The sequence below is a fragment of the Montipora capricornis genome, chromosome 14, assembly GCF_036669925.1.
Source record: "Montipora capricornis isolate CH-2021 chromosome 14, ASM3666992v2, whole genome shotgun sequence".
Classification (NCBI taxonomy): Eukaryota; Metazoa; Cnidaria; class Anthozoa; order Scleractinia; family Acroporidae; genus Montipora; species Montipora capricornis.
This window is the reverse complement of record NC_090896.1, coordinates 50,041,974-50,058,221: the sequence shown is the minus strand read 5'-3', so window position 1 is coordinate 50,058,221 and position 16,248 is coordinate 50,041,974. Positions and strand designations below refer to the sequence as shown.

At 38.4% G+C, this 16,248-nt stretch overlaps 1 protein-coding gene across 1 annotated transcript in view; it reads right to left on the bottom strand.

The window, feature by feature from the left end:
• Positions 1 to 6,627: 6,627 nt before the first annotated feature.
• LOC138033595 (sorting nexin-17-like) overlaps positions 6,628 to 16,248 on the bottom strand; it is a 35,864-nt gene continuing 26,243 nt past the window's right edge. Inside the window, 8 exon segments of the mRNA XM_068881388.1 lie at positions 6,628 to 8,574; positions 9,510 to 9,638; positions 10,732 to 10,815; positions 12,195 to 12,272; positions 13,351 to 13,455; positions 13,545 to 13,607; positions 14,323 to 14,463; positions 15,029 to 15,121. Coding sequence (XP_068737489.1) covers positions 8,476 to 8,574; positions 9,510 to 9,638; positions 10,732 to 10,815; positions 12,195 to 12,272; positions 13,351 to 13,455; positions 13,545 to 13,607; positions 14,323 to 14,463; positions 15,029 to 15,121 — 792 coding nt within the window. The 3' untranslated portion in view covers positions 6,628 to 8,475.

The following is a 16,248-nucleotide window of genomic DNA, read 5'->3' as shown; positions in this document are numbered from 1 at the left end:
ATGGGAACAGCTATCTACATTTTCTACAATAGGAACAGCTATCTACACTGTCTACAGTAGGAATAGCTATCTACACTATCTACAATGGGAACGGCTATCTACACTGTCTACAGTAGGAACAGTTATATACACTGTCTACAATGGGAACAGCTATCTACATTGTCTACAGTAGGAACAGCTATCTACATTGTCTACAGTAGGAACAGCTATCTACATTGTCTACAGTAGGAACAGCTATCTACACTATCTACAATGGGAACAGCTATCTACACTGTCTACATTAGGATCAGTTATATAAACTGTCTACAATGGGAACAGCTATCTACACTGTCTACAATGGGAACAGCTATCTACACTGTCTACGACAGGAACAGCTATCTACATTGTCTACAGTAGAAACAGCTATCTACACTGTCTACAATGGGAACAGCTATCTACACTGTCTACAGTAGGAACAGCTATCTACATTGTCTACAGTAGGAACAGCTATCTACACTATCTACAATGGGAACAGCTATCTACACTGTCTACAGTAGGATCAGTTATATACACTGTCTACAATGGGAACAGCTATCTACACTGTCTACAATGGGAACAGCTATCTACACTGTCTACGACAGGAACAGCTATCTACATTGTCTACAGTAGAAACAGCTATCTACACTGTCTACAATGGGAACAGCTATCTACACTGTCTACAGTAGGAACAGCTATCTACACTGTCTACAGTAGGAACAGTTACATACACTGTCTACAATGGGAACAGCTATCTACACTGTCTACAATAGGAACAGCTATCTGCATTGTCTACAGTAGGAACAGCTATCTACACTGTCTACAATAGGAACAGCTATCTACACTGTCTACAGTAGGAACAGTTACATACACTGTCTACAATGGGAACAGCTATCTACACTATCTACCGTAGGAACAGCTATCTACACTGTCTACAGTAGGAACAGTTATCTACACTGTCTACATTGGGAACACGTATCTACACTGTCTACAATGGGAACAGTTGTCTACACTGTCTACAGTAGGAACAGCTACCTACACTGTCTACAATGGGAACAGATATCTAAACTGTCTATAATGGGAACAGCTGTGTATACTGTCTACAGTAGGTATACTGCCTACAGTAGGGACAGCCAACTAGACTGATTGCAGTTTAAACAGGAAGGAAAAGATGGGGTCATAACACTTGATTGAGAGGAATCATTAAATGATCATTAAAGTAAAGGGCTTGGCTAGTTTGAAAAGTAGAAACTTCAGGAGCTGCAGATAACTGAGGCAGTAACCTATCTCAAACGGACACAGAACGAATCAATCCCTTTATCCAACAGCGTATCACCTCCAGGATGATCGCAAATGGATTCACAGTCCAAGTGGAGGAGACGTTTTTTTAAAGAGAGTTAAGGGAGACCGAACACTGGACAAATTCTGGAGAAATCACACCCGACTAGTGATGAGGGGGACGTGGGTTCAAATCCCGCTCAGGACAGTTACAGTTTTTCGATTTCCCAGCAGTTGTCCAGTGTTGGGTCTCCGTTTTATATATATAAATTGCACTCGAGAGAAAATTGCTTTAATTCAAACCCAACGCGTTTCGGCTTCTGCCTTCATCAGGGGCTTTTGCTTCAGGTATAATTACAAATGGTTAAAAAAAAATTACTGTGACGTAATAAATAGAGTGATTTAGTAATCACGTGCCAATTAGTTATGGACGTAATGTTCTTGCGTTCTAGAGCAGAAGGCCCTTTATAACTTATGTTTTTAAACATCATTAACGTACGCACTACTTTATAAAGGTCTTTTGCACTTCTAAACTCTAGCCAGTACGTTTATTCAGTACAGTAGGCTGCAGGGTTCTTAGCCTACTTTGCCAAATATTTCCCTTTCGCGGGGTAATTCTTTTTGCCGTTGAACAGTCGTATCAATACGTTTAATTTGCTCGATAATTGTAATGGTGACGTCGTTGTCAAAGTTATGACTTCTAGGGTTAAGGAGGAAGTGCTCCGTGATTTCGCAACTACAAAAAGCCTTTTTAATGTGGTTCCTGTGCTGGTTCAGCCGTATGTTGAAGCCTGGCTCACTCTTTCCGACATATTTTGTAAGTTGCAAATGTTACATTCGATAATGTAAATCACCCACGTTGATTGGCAATTCACTACATCTATATGAGAGTTTCGAAACTCGAAATTTCGAGTTTGCAAACACAAAATTTCCAGTTTGTGAACACAAAATTTCGAGTCTTTAAACTCAAATTTTCGAGTTTGAAATTTAAAACAGGAAAACTGATCACCAAATGCAATGTCCCTTACAGGCCACCATAACTAAATACGTGACCTAGTAATGTCAAAATTTGATGAACCAACTAGTGAATTATCCGTAAAAGGTTTACACTATGTTCCTGCTATAGAGTTAGACTACAACAATATAGAATTTAAAAAAAGAGTACTAAGGGCTTGATGGTCGTTTCTCTTCTACGATCCGAGTGCCTTTCCACAACTGACGATTTTTTATTCTAAATTGACTTTTGATCAGTAACAAAGATGTCTAAATAACAAACAATACAAACGATAGCAAACACAAAGCAAAGAATACAAAGGTAAGCTTTCTATCGATAAACAAATAAAATAACAGCTCCTGTTGTACAGAGTAAACACATTAGCTCTTAGTAAAGACAGTGTACACAGCTGTTTCCATTCTACACATGTAAAGAGAGCTGTTCCCATAATACTACTGTACACAGTGTAGACAGCTGTTCCCACAGTAGACAGTGTAAATAGCTGTTCCTACTATAGACAATGTAGATAGCTGTTCCTACTGTAGACAGTGTATATAACAGTTCCCATTGTAGACAATGTAGATAGCTAATCCTATTACTGTAGACAGTGTAGATAGCTGTTCCCATTGTAGACAGTGTATATAACTGTTCCTATTGTAGACAGTGTAGATAGCTGTTCCCATTGTAGACAGTGAGGGTAGCTGTTCCTACTGTAGACAATGTAGATAGCTGTTCCTATTGTAGACACTGAAGATAGCTGTTCTCATTGTAGACAGTGGAGATAGCTGTTCCTACTGTAGAAAATGTAGATAGCTGTTCCTATTACTGTAGACAGTGTAGATAGCTGTTCCCATTGTAGACAGTCGAGATAGCTGTTCCTACTGTAGACAATGTAGATAGCTGTTCCTATTGTAGACAGTGTATATAACTGTTCCTATTGTAGACAATGTAGATAGCTGTTCCTACTGTAGACACTGTAGATAGCCGTTCCCATTGTAGACAGTGTAGATAGCTGTTCCTATTGTAGACACTGAAGAGAGCTGTTTCCATTGTAGACAGTGTAGATAGCTGTACCTACTGTAGACAATGTAGATAGCTGTTCCTATTGTAGACACTGAAGAGAGCTGTTCCCAATGTAGACAATGTAGATAGCTGTTCCCACTGTAGACACTGAAGGGAGCTGTTCCCATTGTAGACAGTGTAGATAGCTGTTCCCATTGTAGACAGTGTAGATAGCTGTTCCCACTGTAGACAATGTAGATAGCTGTTCCTACTGTAGATGATGTAGATAGCTGTTCCCATTGTAGACAGTGTAGATAGCTGTTCCCATTGTAGACACTGTAGATAGCTGTTCCCACTGTAGACTATGTAGATAGCTGTTCCTACTGTAGACACTGTAGATAGCTGTTCCCATTGTAGACAGTGTAGATAGCTGTACCTACTGTAGACAATGTAGATAGCTGTTCCTACTGTAGACACTGTAGATAGCTGTTCCCATTGTAGACAGTGTAGATAGCTGTACCTACTGTAGACAATGTAGATAGCTGTTCCTACTGTAGACACTGTAGATAGCTGTTCCTATTGTAGACACTGTAGATAGCTGTACCTACTGTAGACAATGTAGATAGCTGTACCTACTGTAGACAATGTAGATAGCTGTTCCCACTGTAGACAGTGTAGGTAGCTGTTCCCATTGTAGACGATGTAGATAGCTGTTCCTACTGTAGACACTGTAGATAGCTGTTCCCATTGTAGACAGTGTAGATAGCTGTTCCTACTGTAGACACTGTAGATCGCTGTTCCCATTGTAGACAGTGTAGATAGCTGTTCCTATTGTAGACACTGTAGATAGCTGTACCTACTGTAGACAATGTAGATAGCTGTTCCTACTGTAGACACTGTAGATAGCTTTTCCCATTGTAGACAGTGTAGATACCTGTACCTACTGTAGACAGTGTAGATAGCTGTTCCTATTGTAGACACTGAAGAGAGCTGTTCCCATTGTAGACAGTGTAGATAGTTGTACCTACTGTAGACAATGTAGATAGCTGTACCTACTGTAGACAATGTAGATAGCTGTTCCCATTGTAGACAGTGTAGATAGCTGTTCCTGCTGTAGACACTGTAGATAGCTGTTCCCATTGTAGTCAGTGTAGATAGCTGTTCCTACTGTAGATACTGTAGATAGCTTTTTCTACTGTAGACACTGTAGATAGCTGTTTCCATTGTAGACAGTGTAGATAGCTGTACCTACTGTAGACAGTGTAGATAGCTGTTCCTATTGTAGACACTGAAGAGAGCTGTTCCCATTGTAGACAGTGTAGATAGTTGTACCTACTGTAGACAATGTAGATAGCTGTTGCTACTGTAGATACTGTAGATAGCTGTTCCCATTGTAGACAGTGTAGATAGCTGTTCCTACTGTAGATACTGTAAATAGCTCTTCCCATTGTAGACAGTGTAGATAGCTGTTCCTATTGTAGACACTGAAGAGAGCTGTTCCCATTGTAGACAGTGTAGATAGCTGTACCTACTGTAGACGATGTAGATCGCTGTTCCTACTGTAGACAGTGTAGATAGTTGTACCCACTGTAGACAATGTAGATAGCTGTACCTACTGTAGACAATGTAGATAGCTGTTCCCATTGTAGACAGTGTAGATAGCTGTACCTACTGGAGACAATGTAGATAGCTGTTCCTACTGTAGACACTGTAGATAGCTGTTCCCATTGTAGACAGTGTAGATAGCTGTTCCTATTGTAGACACTGAAGAGAGCTGTTCCCATTGTAGACAGTGTAGATAGCTGTACCTACTGTAGACGATGTAGATAGCTGTTCCTACTGTAGACACTGCAGATAGCTGTTCCCATTGTAGACAGTGTAGATAGCTGTACCTACTGTAGACAATGTAGATAGCTGTTCCCATTGTAGACAGTGTAGATAGCTGTACCTACTGTAGACAATGTAGATAGCTGTTTCTACTGTAGACACTGTAGATAGCTGTTCCCATTGTAGACAGTGTAGATAGCTGTTCCAATTGTATACACTCTAGAGAGCTGTTTCTACTGTAGACACTGTAGATAGCTGTTCCTGTTGTAGACACTGAAGAGAGCTGTTCCCATTGTAGACAGTGTAGATAGCTGTACCTACTGTAGACGATGTAGATAGCTGTTCCTACTGTAGACACTGCAGATAGCTGTTCCCATTGTAGACAGTGTATATAACTGTTCCTACTGTAGACAGTGTAGATAGCCGTTCCCATTGTAGATAGTGTAGATAGCTATTCCTACTGTAGACAGTGTAGATAGCTGTTCCTATTGTAGAAAATGTAGATAGCTGTTCCCATTGTAGACAGTGTATGTAACTGTTCCTACTGTAGACAGTGTAGATAGCTGTTCCTATTGTATACAGTGTAGATAACTGTTACTACTGTAGACAATGTAGATAGCTGTTCCCATTGTAGACAGTGTAGATAGCTGTACCTACTGTAGACAATGTAGATAGCTGTTTCTACTGTAGACACTGTAGATAGCTGTTCCCATTGTAGACACTATATATGGGCATACATGACTGTTAAAGAATAACGTATGACTCTAATTTGCATATTTTCGTGATAGCGTATCATGAAATTACGACCGTGCAGTCCCTATATCTCGCTCTATCTCCATTCTCCCTCGGCTCGCTTGCGTGACCAAAGCGGGCAGTTCGACTTACTCAGAAGGGACTGCGAGCAGTCTAATAAAATGTCACTTACACAATGAGACAAAACGTTCATTCCAAAGTGTTAGCATGCAGTGTGCTTGAATGAACTCAATGGATGGTTTTCAATCACGTGATAAGACGGCCATGTTGGTGCACAAAACAATGGCAAATAGACCTTTCGATATATTAAAATTCCGCTTGAAAGAGAGTTTCTGAGGACAAAGACAAAGGAAAGCGGATGATATGCTAATATTTTTCACGTTCATTCCAAAGTTTTTCTATTGTTTTCGTCCTCACTGCCTCCCCATCAAGCTGAATATTTGATATTTCGAAAATGGTCTATTATGGCTCATGTTTTGCATTATCATAGAGTCAAATTCCCAAAAGACTTTTTGCTCTATTGTTCTGTGCATCAACATGGCTGCTGTGTCTTCAGGTGAAAACCATCTATATCCGCTGCAGATAACCTCGTTTCCAGGACCTTTCCCTTAATTCCCCTTGGAAGGGGAAAGCTCCTGGGGACGAGGTTGATCCTGTCAACTTCACATGCTTCTGTGACTTCGTAGATGTATACTCTCGACCAATCATCTTTTCAATCAAGATTATAGCAAAAACTCAAATGACACCATCCGGCAACATCATTTTATGACAGAGAACTACTTTATTTCATCCAATTACATATGCGCAATTTTTTACAAGGTGCGTTACGCATGCCTAAGTAAAATATGTTGAGACCAATATACGTTAGCCTGAATTTATTGAATGAAGTTCACAATGAATGTTTCGCACCATTTATCATGTTATATGTTCGTTTAAGTTGAAACTCTTTGTTTGTCCCTCCAAAATGTTGCATAAGAATTGTTTTTATTTTTAGGGTTAAAATGGTCTCAAGTGAAACTGGAAACAATGCTTATGCAAAATTTTGGAGGGACAAACAAAGAGTATTATGGTATTTTTGATACTGGCAAATAAAAATTGGTGGGGAAATCGACCTAGAATCCAGTGCATTGTATTGGCGTGATGTGTAGTGGATTTGAAATTTCTAATTTCGTGCCAAGTTCTCTCTTGACGGAATTCAATCCAAAATCTGGATTCCCTCATTTTGTCTCCACAACTAAATTAAAACTATCAGCAATATTAAAAAATAGCGTGTATTTTTTTACTTAAGAGACGTTAAGTAACTTTTACACCTCTACTAAGATGTATTAATTTGTTGTAAAACAATTTTCAAACTTGAGAATGACCGAAGTGCGATCGAAACGTTTTTTTACTACCCGACATTTTTACCATAAGAAACTAATGTTTTAACAAGGATAGAGTTGGTCAAAAGAATGGCGCTTCAGTCCTTAAAACGTATCCCTCTTGTTAAAGCATCAATGTCATGGTTCTCAGCCTGTCATACGTTTTAAAATTGACAACTATATTGTAATAAAAGCTAATGAGTAAAAAATCGTATAGGGTGTCGATAACAAAATATAGAGAAATAAAATTAACATCGTTTTTCTTAACAAAGACTACTCATTTGCTGGTGTTAGTCAGAATGTCAGAAAACCAGCTGTGATAAATGAGCGAATATTTGGTTCCATTTACTTTTCGATGCAAATATTTAGAAGCACACAAAATAAGGCCATTGCGTTTGCTATACACGATTCCTTTCGTGAAGATTCAATCGGCCCGATTTTGTAATTTGTAAAGTTGTAATTGAAGATAAAAGGCTGAATTGGTGTGATATTTCAAGTCTGCTGTGAAACAAATCCAGTTGAAGGTTGCAATAACCATAATAGAAAGACATCTGTGCCGGTACAGAAATTGCCAACACGGATGGAATAAGTGCTTACCACTGCAATATTAAACAGTATATTACTTAATGAGGTCTGCATTTGAGAGAACTTATCCGAAAGGAAAGCTAACATTATCAAACTTCTTTGTCTGTCTTCTTCGCATACTGATCTGCTGACTTAATCTCAATAAACTAGAAGAAGGGCAAAGTTGATGAAAGTCAGACAAATCAGGTTACCCATGTGAAAATGAGCCAGTTTTGACGACAACGTGAGCATACTACAATGAACCATTTATTTGCTACCGTTACTTTAAGTTACTTTAAACCCGTTCGTAATCATCCATTTACGGGATCGTTCCCCCGTATTGTACAGGGTTAACCAGACGGAACAATCACGAAGTACTTGCGATAGCGCTAAGTTATATTTTGAAGTGACGTTTTCGCCGACGTTGTCGTTGTAATAGACCTTTTCGGCTTGTACATTTTGTTTTCCAAATACAGATCATGTGATAATATTCAGGAGGCTTGGTCCTTTGTTTTGTTCATTAAAAAGAGTGCATGCAGGCATATCCGTGCGTGCATTCCCTCATTTTAATGAACAAAACAAAGGAACAAACCTCCTGAGTATTATCACATGATCTGTATTGGGAAAACAAAATGTACAAGCCGAAAAGGTCTATTGCTTAAACTCCCTACGAAGTGCCGTTTAGAGGTCATCATCTCCAATTCCCTCAAAAACTTCATTTGTTTTCACGGCTGCGTTGCTGGTTTGGGGTACTTTCTGCTTTAGTACTTGAGTTTTGCCCTGTGTCGAAAAAGAAGAAAAAGAAAACGAGAATTGGCTAAGAGAAATATGATGATCATGCCTCTTCACACCTCTGTATTCGAAAGACACTACAATTATCTTGTCTTGACAACGAAATCTTTTGAAATGAAGTAAGAAGTATCCGTTTTGAGAAGAGATACGCGAGTTTCCACAACTGTTTAAAGGAGCAGTGTCACGCTATTTTAGTCAAACTTCAAAACACTAAAAGACGTCTTTGCATCAATGAAGACCAAAAAATAACGCTGTAGTTTTGTTGCCAATAACCATTTAAGTGAACAGAGGCTATTCTTTCTAGTTTGCACCCAAGGATGGAGAGGATGTAAATGGATTGAAGTTTGGAGACGGTGTATTGAGAAAGTCGCCAAAAATTAATACGAATTGCTCTTTGTGCCATGAATGTATTTTACACCTTGTCAGTGGGTTGTCAGGAGTGATGTATGTGTGAGCTAATGTACTAATTTAGATTTTGAGCAAAAAACAGCGAATTTAGCATGACAGTGCCCCTTTAATTAAGCATATATCGTCACCACGGACACTCACTCTCACACTCCTCTCGTCATCATGGTTAATTGAGCAAAAATATTGCCCAGTACCCACAAATCTGTTACCCTTGATATGCACAAAATTATTTAGAGAGCAGGGTTAGCGTAGTGGTGAGAGCACTCAATCACGTAACCTCGGTTTGATTCCTGGACTCAACGTCATTGTTGGTTATATAGATTAATTCCCTACTCACTCCCCGAAATTTTCTCGGTGCAATCTGTTTTCCCCCTAGCCAAAAACCAATAGTAATCACAGTGCTTTGCACTTAACTAAGAAAGCTCAACATCGGTTGTTATGCAAACAAGCGTTACCGATTAATAAAACAGAACAAAACAGAACTTTGCGAAAAGAAACGTTCCGTGACGACTTACTGCTGACGCTTGTTTGACTGATGATGTCTTTCCTAGAGACGTAAGTTGCTCTATTTGGCCTGGACGTGATGGAGAGCTTGAATTGTTATTTTCATTTGTAACAACTTTTCCTTCTTTTTCATTCTCACCCTGATAAAATCAAAGCCAATTTATTGAAGGCATAAAACAAACTAACAGAAACAAGATAGGGAGATCCTGTAATTTTGGAAGCAGCAGCTTGACAGGATGAATGAATTGCGGTCGTTTCACACGAGATAGCCTATTCGCCAGAACCGTTCTTTTAAGACGATTGAGATAGCAACTGGTATATGCCTATATATTGTATACTCAACAGAATATTGTGTTTCTGATTGGTCAATGAAGAATGCATATAAATAGGTTATAGAGTGCAAAAGAGACAGTAAGACCTCAACTTTCTGCACTAATTTCACTTTTCTGAACTCTGTTTGGGATTAATTGACGTGCTCTCAGCCAATAAAAGACCTGAAATTTTTTCATGTATATTATCATAGTTCATCGAGGGACTGGTTATGAAACCTTAAAACCTTCAAAAGCGAGAGCAATTTTGTCGCAATCGATGCTGAATTGACCGTGACCCTGTACAATCTTTTGTTTTCGCTTCGCACGGGTTTGCAAATTAGTCGCGCATAATTTAATCGAAGGATTTGATTGGTTATCTTATCGATAAAAGGTGTGTTTTGTGCAAGGTCAAGGCCAAAAATACGGACAAAAACATCAAACAAAGGAACTTGTCGAGTTTCATAACCATCTCCATGCATTAACTATGATATTACTAATATACAAACCGAATGTACCGAATTTATATACAAACTTATTTTTCAAAGATTTATATTATTTCCTGGCTGCCTGTAAAACAATCCAATATTTAGCAACTACAATTGTAGTTTTTGCTTCTTGTTTTGTTCAGGCATGAAGCCGGCATTTTTTTTCACTTTTGAGCAAATCGTGGGCCCATTCTCTGGTGAGGTCCATCTTAGAAACTGAGGCACGAAATTTCACCAGGAGAGATGGTCTATCGTTTTGCTATTGTTATCAGCCCCACATTTCCTTTATAGAATCAAACCTGGCACCAGCTTACAGGACAGTTCACACAAGTCAAGGGGGTTCTTTTTTTTATTTATAGGAAATCAAGCAGAAAAAACACAAAAATACAGTTGATAAAAGCTTTACTTTTTCGTTTGAACCCATTTCATTATAATACCTCCATTGATGCTGCTGAAGAAACAGAGTCAAGTCGATGGAAGTCTGGAGTTGCTTCTTTCTTTGACTTGGAGCGATCCTTTGGCTATTAAATATGACCAACAATATAATAAATCAGCAGATTATTCAGAGATGGTACCCTACACAAAAACACTCTCCTCATATTATTTAGGACAGTTACTCTTTCTATTAATCCTAACCCTGACCTTATCTTGATAGTTTCCGTTCCATGCTATGTACATATTGACTGAGTGAGAGGACCGGATGGGAAAATATTTCGCCCGAGGTCATGGTGTACGACCTCGCGCAGTGAGGTCCGTGCGCCAAGACCGAGGGCCAAATATTTTCCTGTCCGGCCCGACCTAAACTCAGTCAATAGGCATTTTATCATATGGGCTCTTTGCACTATTCATGAGCACTCAGAATATGAAGTTTGGACAAAATAAGTAACAAAAATTTGCACAGAAAATTTATCTAATAGCTTGTTTGCATTTGCTTTTCTGGCTGTAAATAACTTGGACGTTTACAGTCAACCCAGGTCACGCGTGAACAGTGATTTGAAAAATTCAATTAACATAACGAATTCTTGTTTTCCATATTTGGACATTTCCTGTTGTTTCCGAAGATTTGGAGTGACATTTCGAAAATCGATAAGCGATTTGGAGTTTGCCCGCGCTTTTTCAAAATGTTCAGACCAGCGGCCGTCAATTCCTTTGGTCGCGAATACAAGCCAGGCAGACCTGTCAATAAGGAGACAAGAAGACGTATAATCGACCTTTATTTGGTTGGAGAGGGACCATCTGCGATCTCTAGATCAGTTCGTGTCACTAAAGGAGCGGTTTGGAAAATCATTCGACATTATGAGACGTATGGTACATATGATGCCTTTAGTCAAGGGGGTCGAACATATTCTTCTAAACTTTCAGACGACGTCCTTGAATCTATTGAGCTGTTCAAGCTAACGAAACCTAGCAAGTATTCAAGGGAGATTCGTGAAAGGTTGCTTAATGATGGAATATGCGATAGGTGAGGCATACCGGGTTTGTCAACAATCCAGGAAGCAATTTCACGAAAGATTGGCATGTCCAACTTCTGCATCTAACTCTCCTCGCACCAGAAGAAGGGACGAATGCATAAAACCGCGTGGTCTTTCTATAACGCACAGATTGTCGCCCTTGCAATTTCTTACCTCCAGAAAAATTCTATCCATATTTCAAGGAGATCTTCGAAATATCAAGTCTCTTTTTGAAAATTTCAATCCGATCTGCGATTTTCCGATGTAACTTTCGTTACGTCAGTGAAAGTAGCGCTTTGATTGGCAGACTTCGATCACATGTTCAAGATACTGTTCACGCGTGACCTGGGTTGACTATAAAAGCGACGATCTCCTACGTGTTCCTAGCAGGGCCGTACGGCTTTTCCGGCCCTGCTCGAGCTAAAACAATAGAAATTAATCTTACCTACCCTTTTAACTGGTCTTCCATCCTTTATTCTGAGGATTTCATCAACGATACTCTGAAGACAAAGGCTCATGTGGATGGCCTGTCAAGTACGCACATAATAATAATAATAATAATAATAATAATAATATTATTATTATTATTATTATTATTATTATTATTATTATTATTATTCATTAATTCAAAAGCGCAATAATAATTCATGAGCCTAACAGCTCGCAGCATGTGTTTCATCGGGTCTAAAAACACGAGGCGTAAAAAACCCCGATAAAACACTGCTGCTCGTTTTTTAAAGATTATGTTACTTCTTATTTTTTCATTACTACACATTCATTCGACTTTAATGGTCAGCATAAAAAGCAACTTTTTCGATGTCTAAGTGATCCCTCTCACCTTTGAGTCATCAACATTAAAATGTACTATATTATTACATGCTACAGTTGTTTAATCTGATTCTCCAAGAACAAAAGCCTCACTCAAGGAATATTCAGGATTAAATTTGCGGGGTTTATGGAATACAATGCATGTAATGTAATGTAATGTAATATAACTATGTTATAAACTTACACGCCTATCAGGGTGTGCGAATTTTATTGACAGTAACCACTCCTCGCAAAGTTCACACGGTTTTAAGTTGAACACCGTTGCATGGGTTGTTGAGTTGACGTATTTACACGTAGTTGTCAAATGTGAAAGTTTGCGTGTTGCACTGTAAAAAGTCTTTTATCCGTCGAAGGTAACAACTCCAAATTTTTAATTTTAGGTTTTTATGACGTCACGTGAAAACCAAGAATACTCGAAAGCACTCTCTAATCTACGATTACTGCTTGCATAGTCGCTTAAATTGCATTCAATCAGGCAATTGCAAATAACGACACAAGCGAGAAAGTCACCAGGACAATGAAGTATGGCCTTTTTTTTACTACTCCTGCGTGAAACATCTTTTTAAGCTTGTTATCGAGACTCCCAAAAAAATCCTTATAATTTTTTTTGCCCTCCGAGTCTGGGCTGCCTGTGCTTAATCATGCTGCTGTGATTGAACACAAACCACGGTATACTTCAATCCTACTCACACCAGGCCATTAATAATGTTGGCTACCTGTGTTAATCAAATCTAAATTCACCCATCATGACCAAGACATAGGATTTTTAAAACCAACCTGATCACTGTAAATTATGATCCATTTCATCTGATCTTTGCGTAATAGATATTCAAATGCCAATTCTAGATGTTCCACTTTTTCTCCATTTTCATTTATTTCAGACTGTAAACAAATAAAACAAAATACACGTTAGAGAATATTGTTAAAAGCAATGAAATGAGTTTTAATAATGACTGCAATAATTCACCCACCGTTGATGTTATTCTCCAGCATCTCATTCGAGTCACTTTAAAACTGCCTTCTTGTACTTTATTCTAAAAGTGAAAAGATGTACCAACAGGTTAAAGTTAGGTCTTGCATGATTAACTATACACAGAAGAAGATGATCTTGAAGCATGTAACTTACAACTCTTTTCCTTGGAACAAAGCTGGGATTTTACGATTTTTGCAATTTTATGCCCAAAATGGCAAATACGGACAAAAATAAGATCGAAGCTGCACGCATGGGATAATGCACAAGCTACATTACATCCAAATAAGGATATTTTTAAACAAAAAAACACCCAGCTCTGAACCAGAGTTAAACGCTTCAAGGCCATGAGCTTCTGCTATACATGAAGGGTCAAACCAACCAAAGAGCCAGAAATAGTGGTCTGATGCATGATGAAACTAAGGATAGAAACTGATTGTTGCAGGAACATGTCCAAATGTCAAAGTCCCACAAGGACTAGAGCAAAACTTGTTTCCAGTCCACATGCCCACTTTATGAATTCAATACGACATTTCAGAGCCTCCAGTTCGGACAGGACTCAATTTCAAGCCCTTGAAATTTCTGCAAACCTCAGACAGTGAGACTAACTGTGCAGAATGGAAAATCCTCATTCTGGTGGTTAGTCTTGAAATATTGCTCCTCAAGTGAAAGCCTCCAACAAAATTATTGACTGTATTGTAACATGGCATTCTACTTCTGATCATACACCACTTAATCAAAAACAAAAATATGCAGTGCCTGCATCGGTAAACTCTCACATTTGGAGTTTGAAGTCTAAAATTGACTTCTCTGTTTCCAATGCTAATGATCACTCTTGTGTCCTCCTCTGGATAGTTTGTTAAACATGGTTTGAACTGGATGTATCCATAAAATTTCAATGACCTGGCTAGTTGGAGAAACTAGGAAAAAAAGACAGACAATTCAAAAGCATTTGCTAGATGTTTGTCTTCGTTTGACATCACGTTACAAACTTAATACCGCTAAATACCAAATTCTCCACCAGATTCTTAATACAAGCAGCAACAAGGACATGGAGAGTCAGAATAAAGAGAGATCAATGAAGTACCGAGAAATCCCAATGGAATCCAGAGTGAGGAAAGAGAAATAATATTGAGATGGGGTACCTGACAGAAACAGGCAGGTACAAAGCTCACATGAGATCAACTCGGACTTGATCACCTCAGATTGACGTTAAAAACTGATACAGACTCAAGAAATCACCCTAGCCCTAATCTTCAAGCTAACCTTTGGGAAATTGGGGCAAAAGTCGAACAATTTTGATTAACAAACCGGTTTTCACTCGATCTGAGGTGAACAATTCAACTTGATCCAAACCGACTTTTGTACCTGCCAGACAGGAACTTGAAGTGTTGTTTGTTGCATCATCTTCCAAAGAATTGGGTCAGAGATTCATTTGCAAACAAAATAATGAAGAATTCAGGTGAAATAAGGATGTATGCAAACCTCAATTTTTGAGCCTTTCTGTTTAAGTTGGGCAAGTTTATTGTGAGCTTCCTTGGGTCCATGTGTCCAACCCTTTTCCAGGTCACTTGCTGCCTAGAATTAACACCATTAACACATTTTAGTATAGCTTTTCCAAATGGTCTGGCTAGCACAAGTGTTACTAATATTTTTTTTAAATACATGTACAACCACACTTTTGAGTTTAAGGAACATTTAAATCCTTACAAGGATTAGAGTAATTTTCTCTCCATTCAAACTGTGCAACATCTTTAGTCCAAAGGATTTTATTCCGAATTCTCTCAAATCATGTGTTGTATACAAATTTACTTGTGCAGGCTGTGGTGCTCACTACATTGGTTAAACCAACAGACATTTCTACACACGTGTAAACGAGCACCTTTTCCAGGTTAAAAATTCTCATATTTTCAAGCATCTTAGTTTTTCTAAAAATTGTCAGGATAATTGTGATGTTTCTTGCTTCAACATTATTGATAATGCTATCTCTTTCTATAAACTAAAAATCAAGGAGAGCTTCCATATTGAGCAGTTGAAACCTGAACTCAACAAACAATTTGATCATGTCTGTTTAGCATTACACTTTTAAACTTTTAGCATTATGTCAGTTGTGTTTTCTATAATATTGTTGGTTAGTTTGAATTTTACCTACCGGTACTTGTAACAAACATTAATCTACAAAGAATCACTGTATTGATAGTTAGGGTTAGGGTTAGGGTTTATATATATATATATATATATTTTTTTTTTTTTTTTTTTTTAAAGAGGAAAAAAGGACGCAACTACATTTTCTGACAAGCCTGTTTCGTGAATTGCTTCACTCTTCAGGGATTTAATAAAAGAATATTCATGTGACTATCGTGTATATACAGGGAAAATTTACATAATCAATTATGCGGTAAACTTAAAAAGTTAAAAGTTCAGCTGTTGCGTAGCAATGCTTTGTTTCTGTGTCGGCATGAAGATATGAGTTCGTTACGCTTATTTAGTAATGAGAGGTCAGGTCGGCAAATTATCAGGAATATCTCTTTTAGGCAGAGGTTGCACCTTTTACTGGAGCTGTTGTAGGGAGAGCTAGATGATAAGATGCACCAGGAAATAAAATAGTCAATGGCGCTGCTCCTTGCTGTTCCTAACAAGGCTGTTTTCTTGATAGCAATCCCTAGCTTCGTAAGCCATCCATCTGACCTTTTACTTACTCCTCC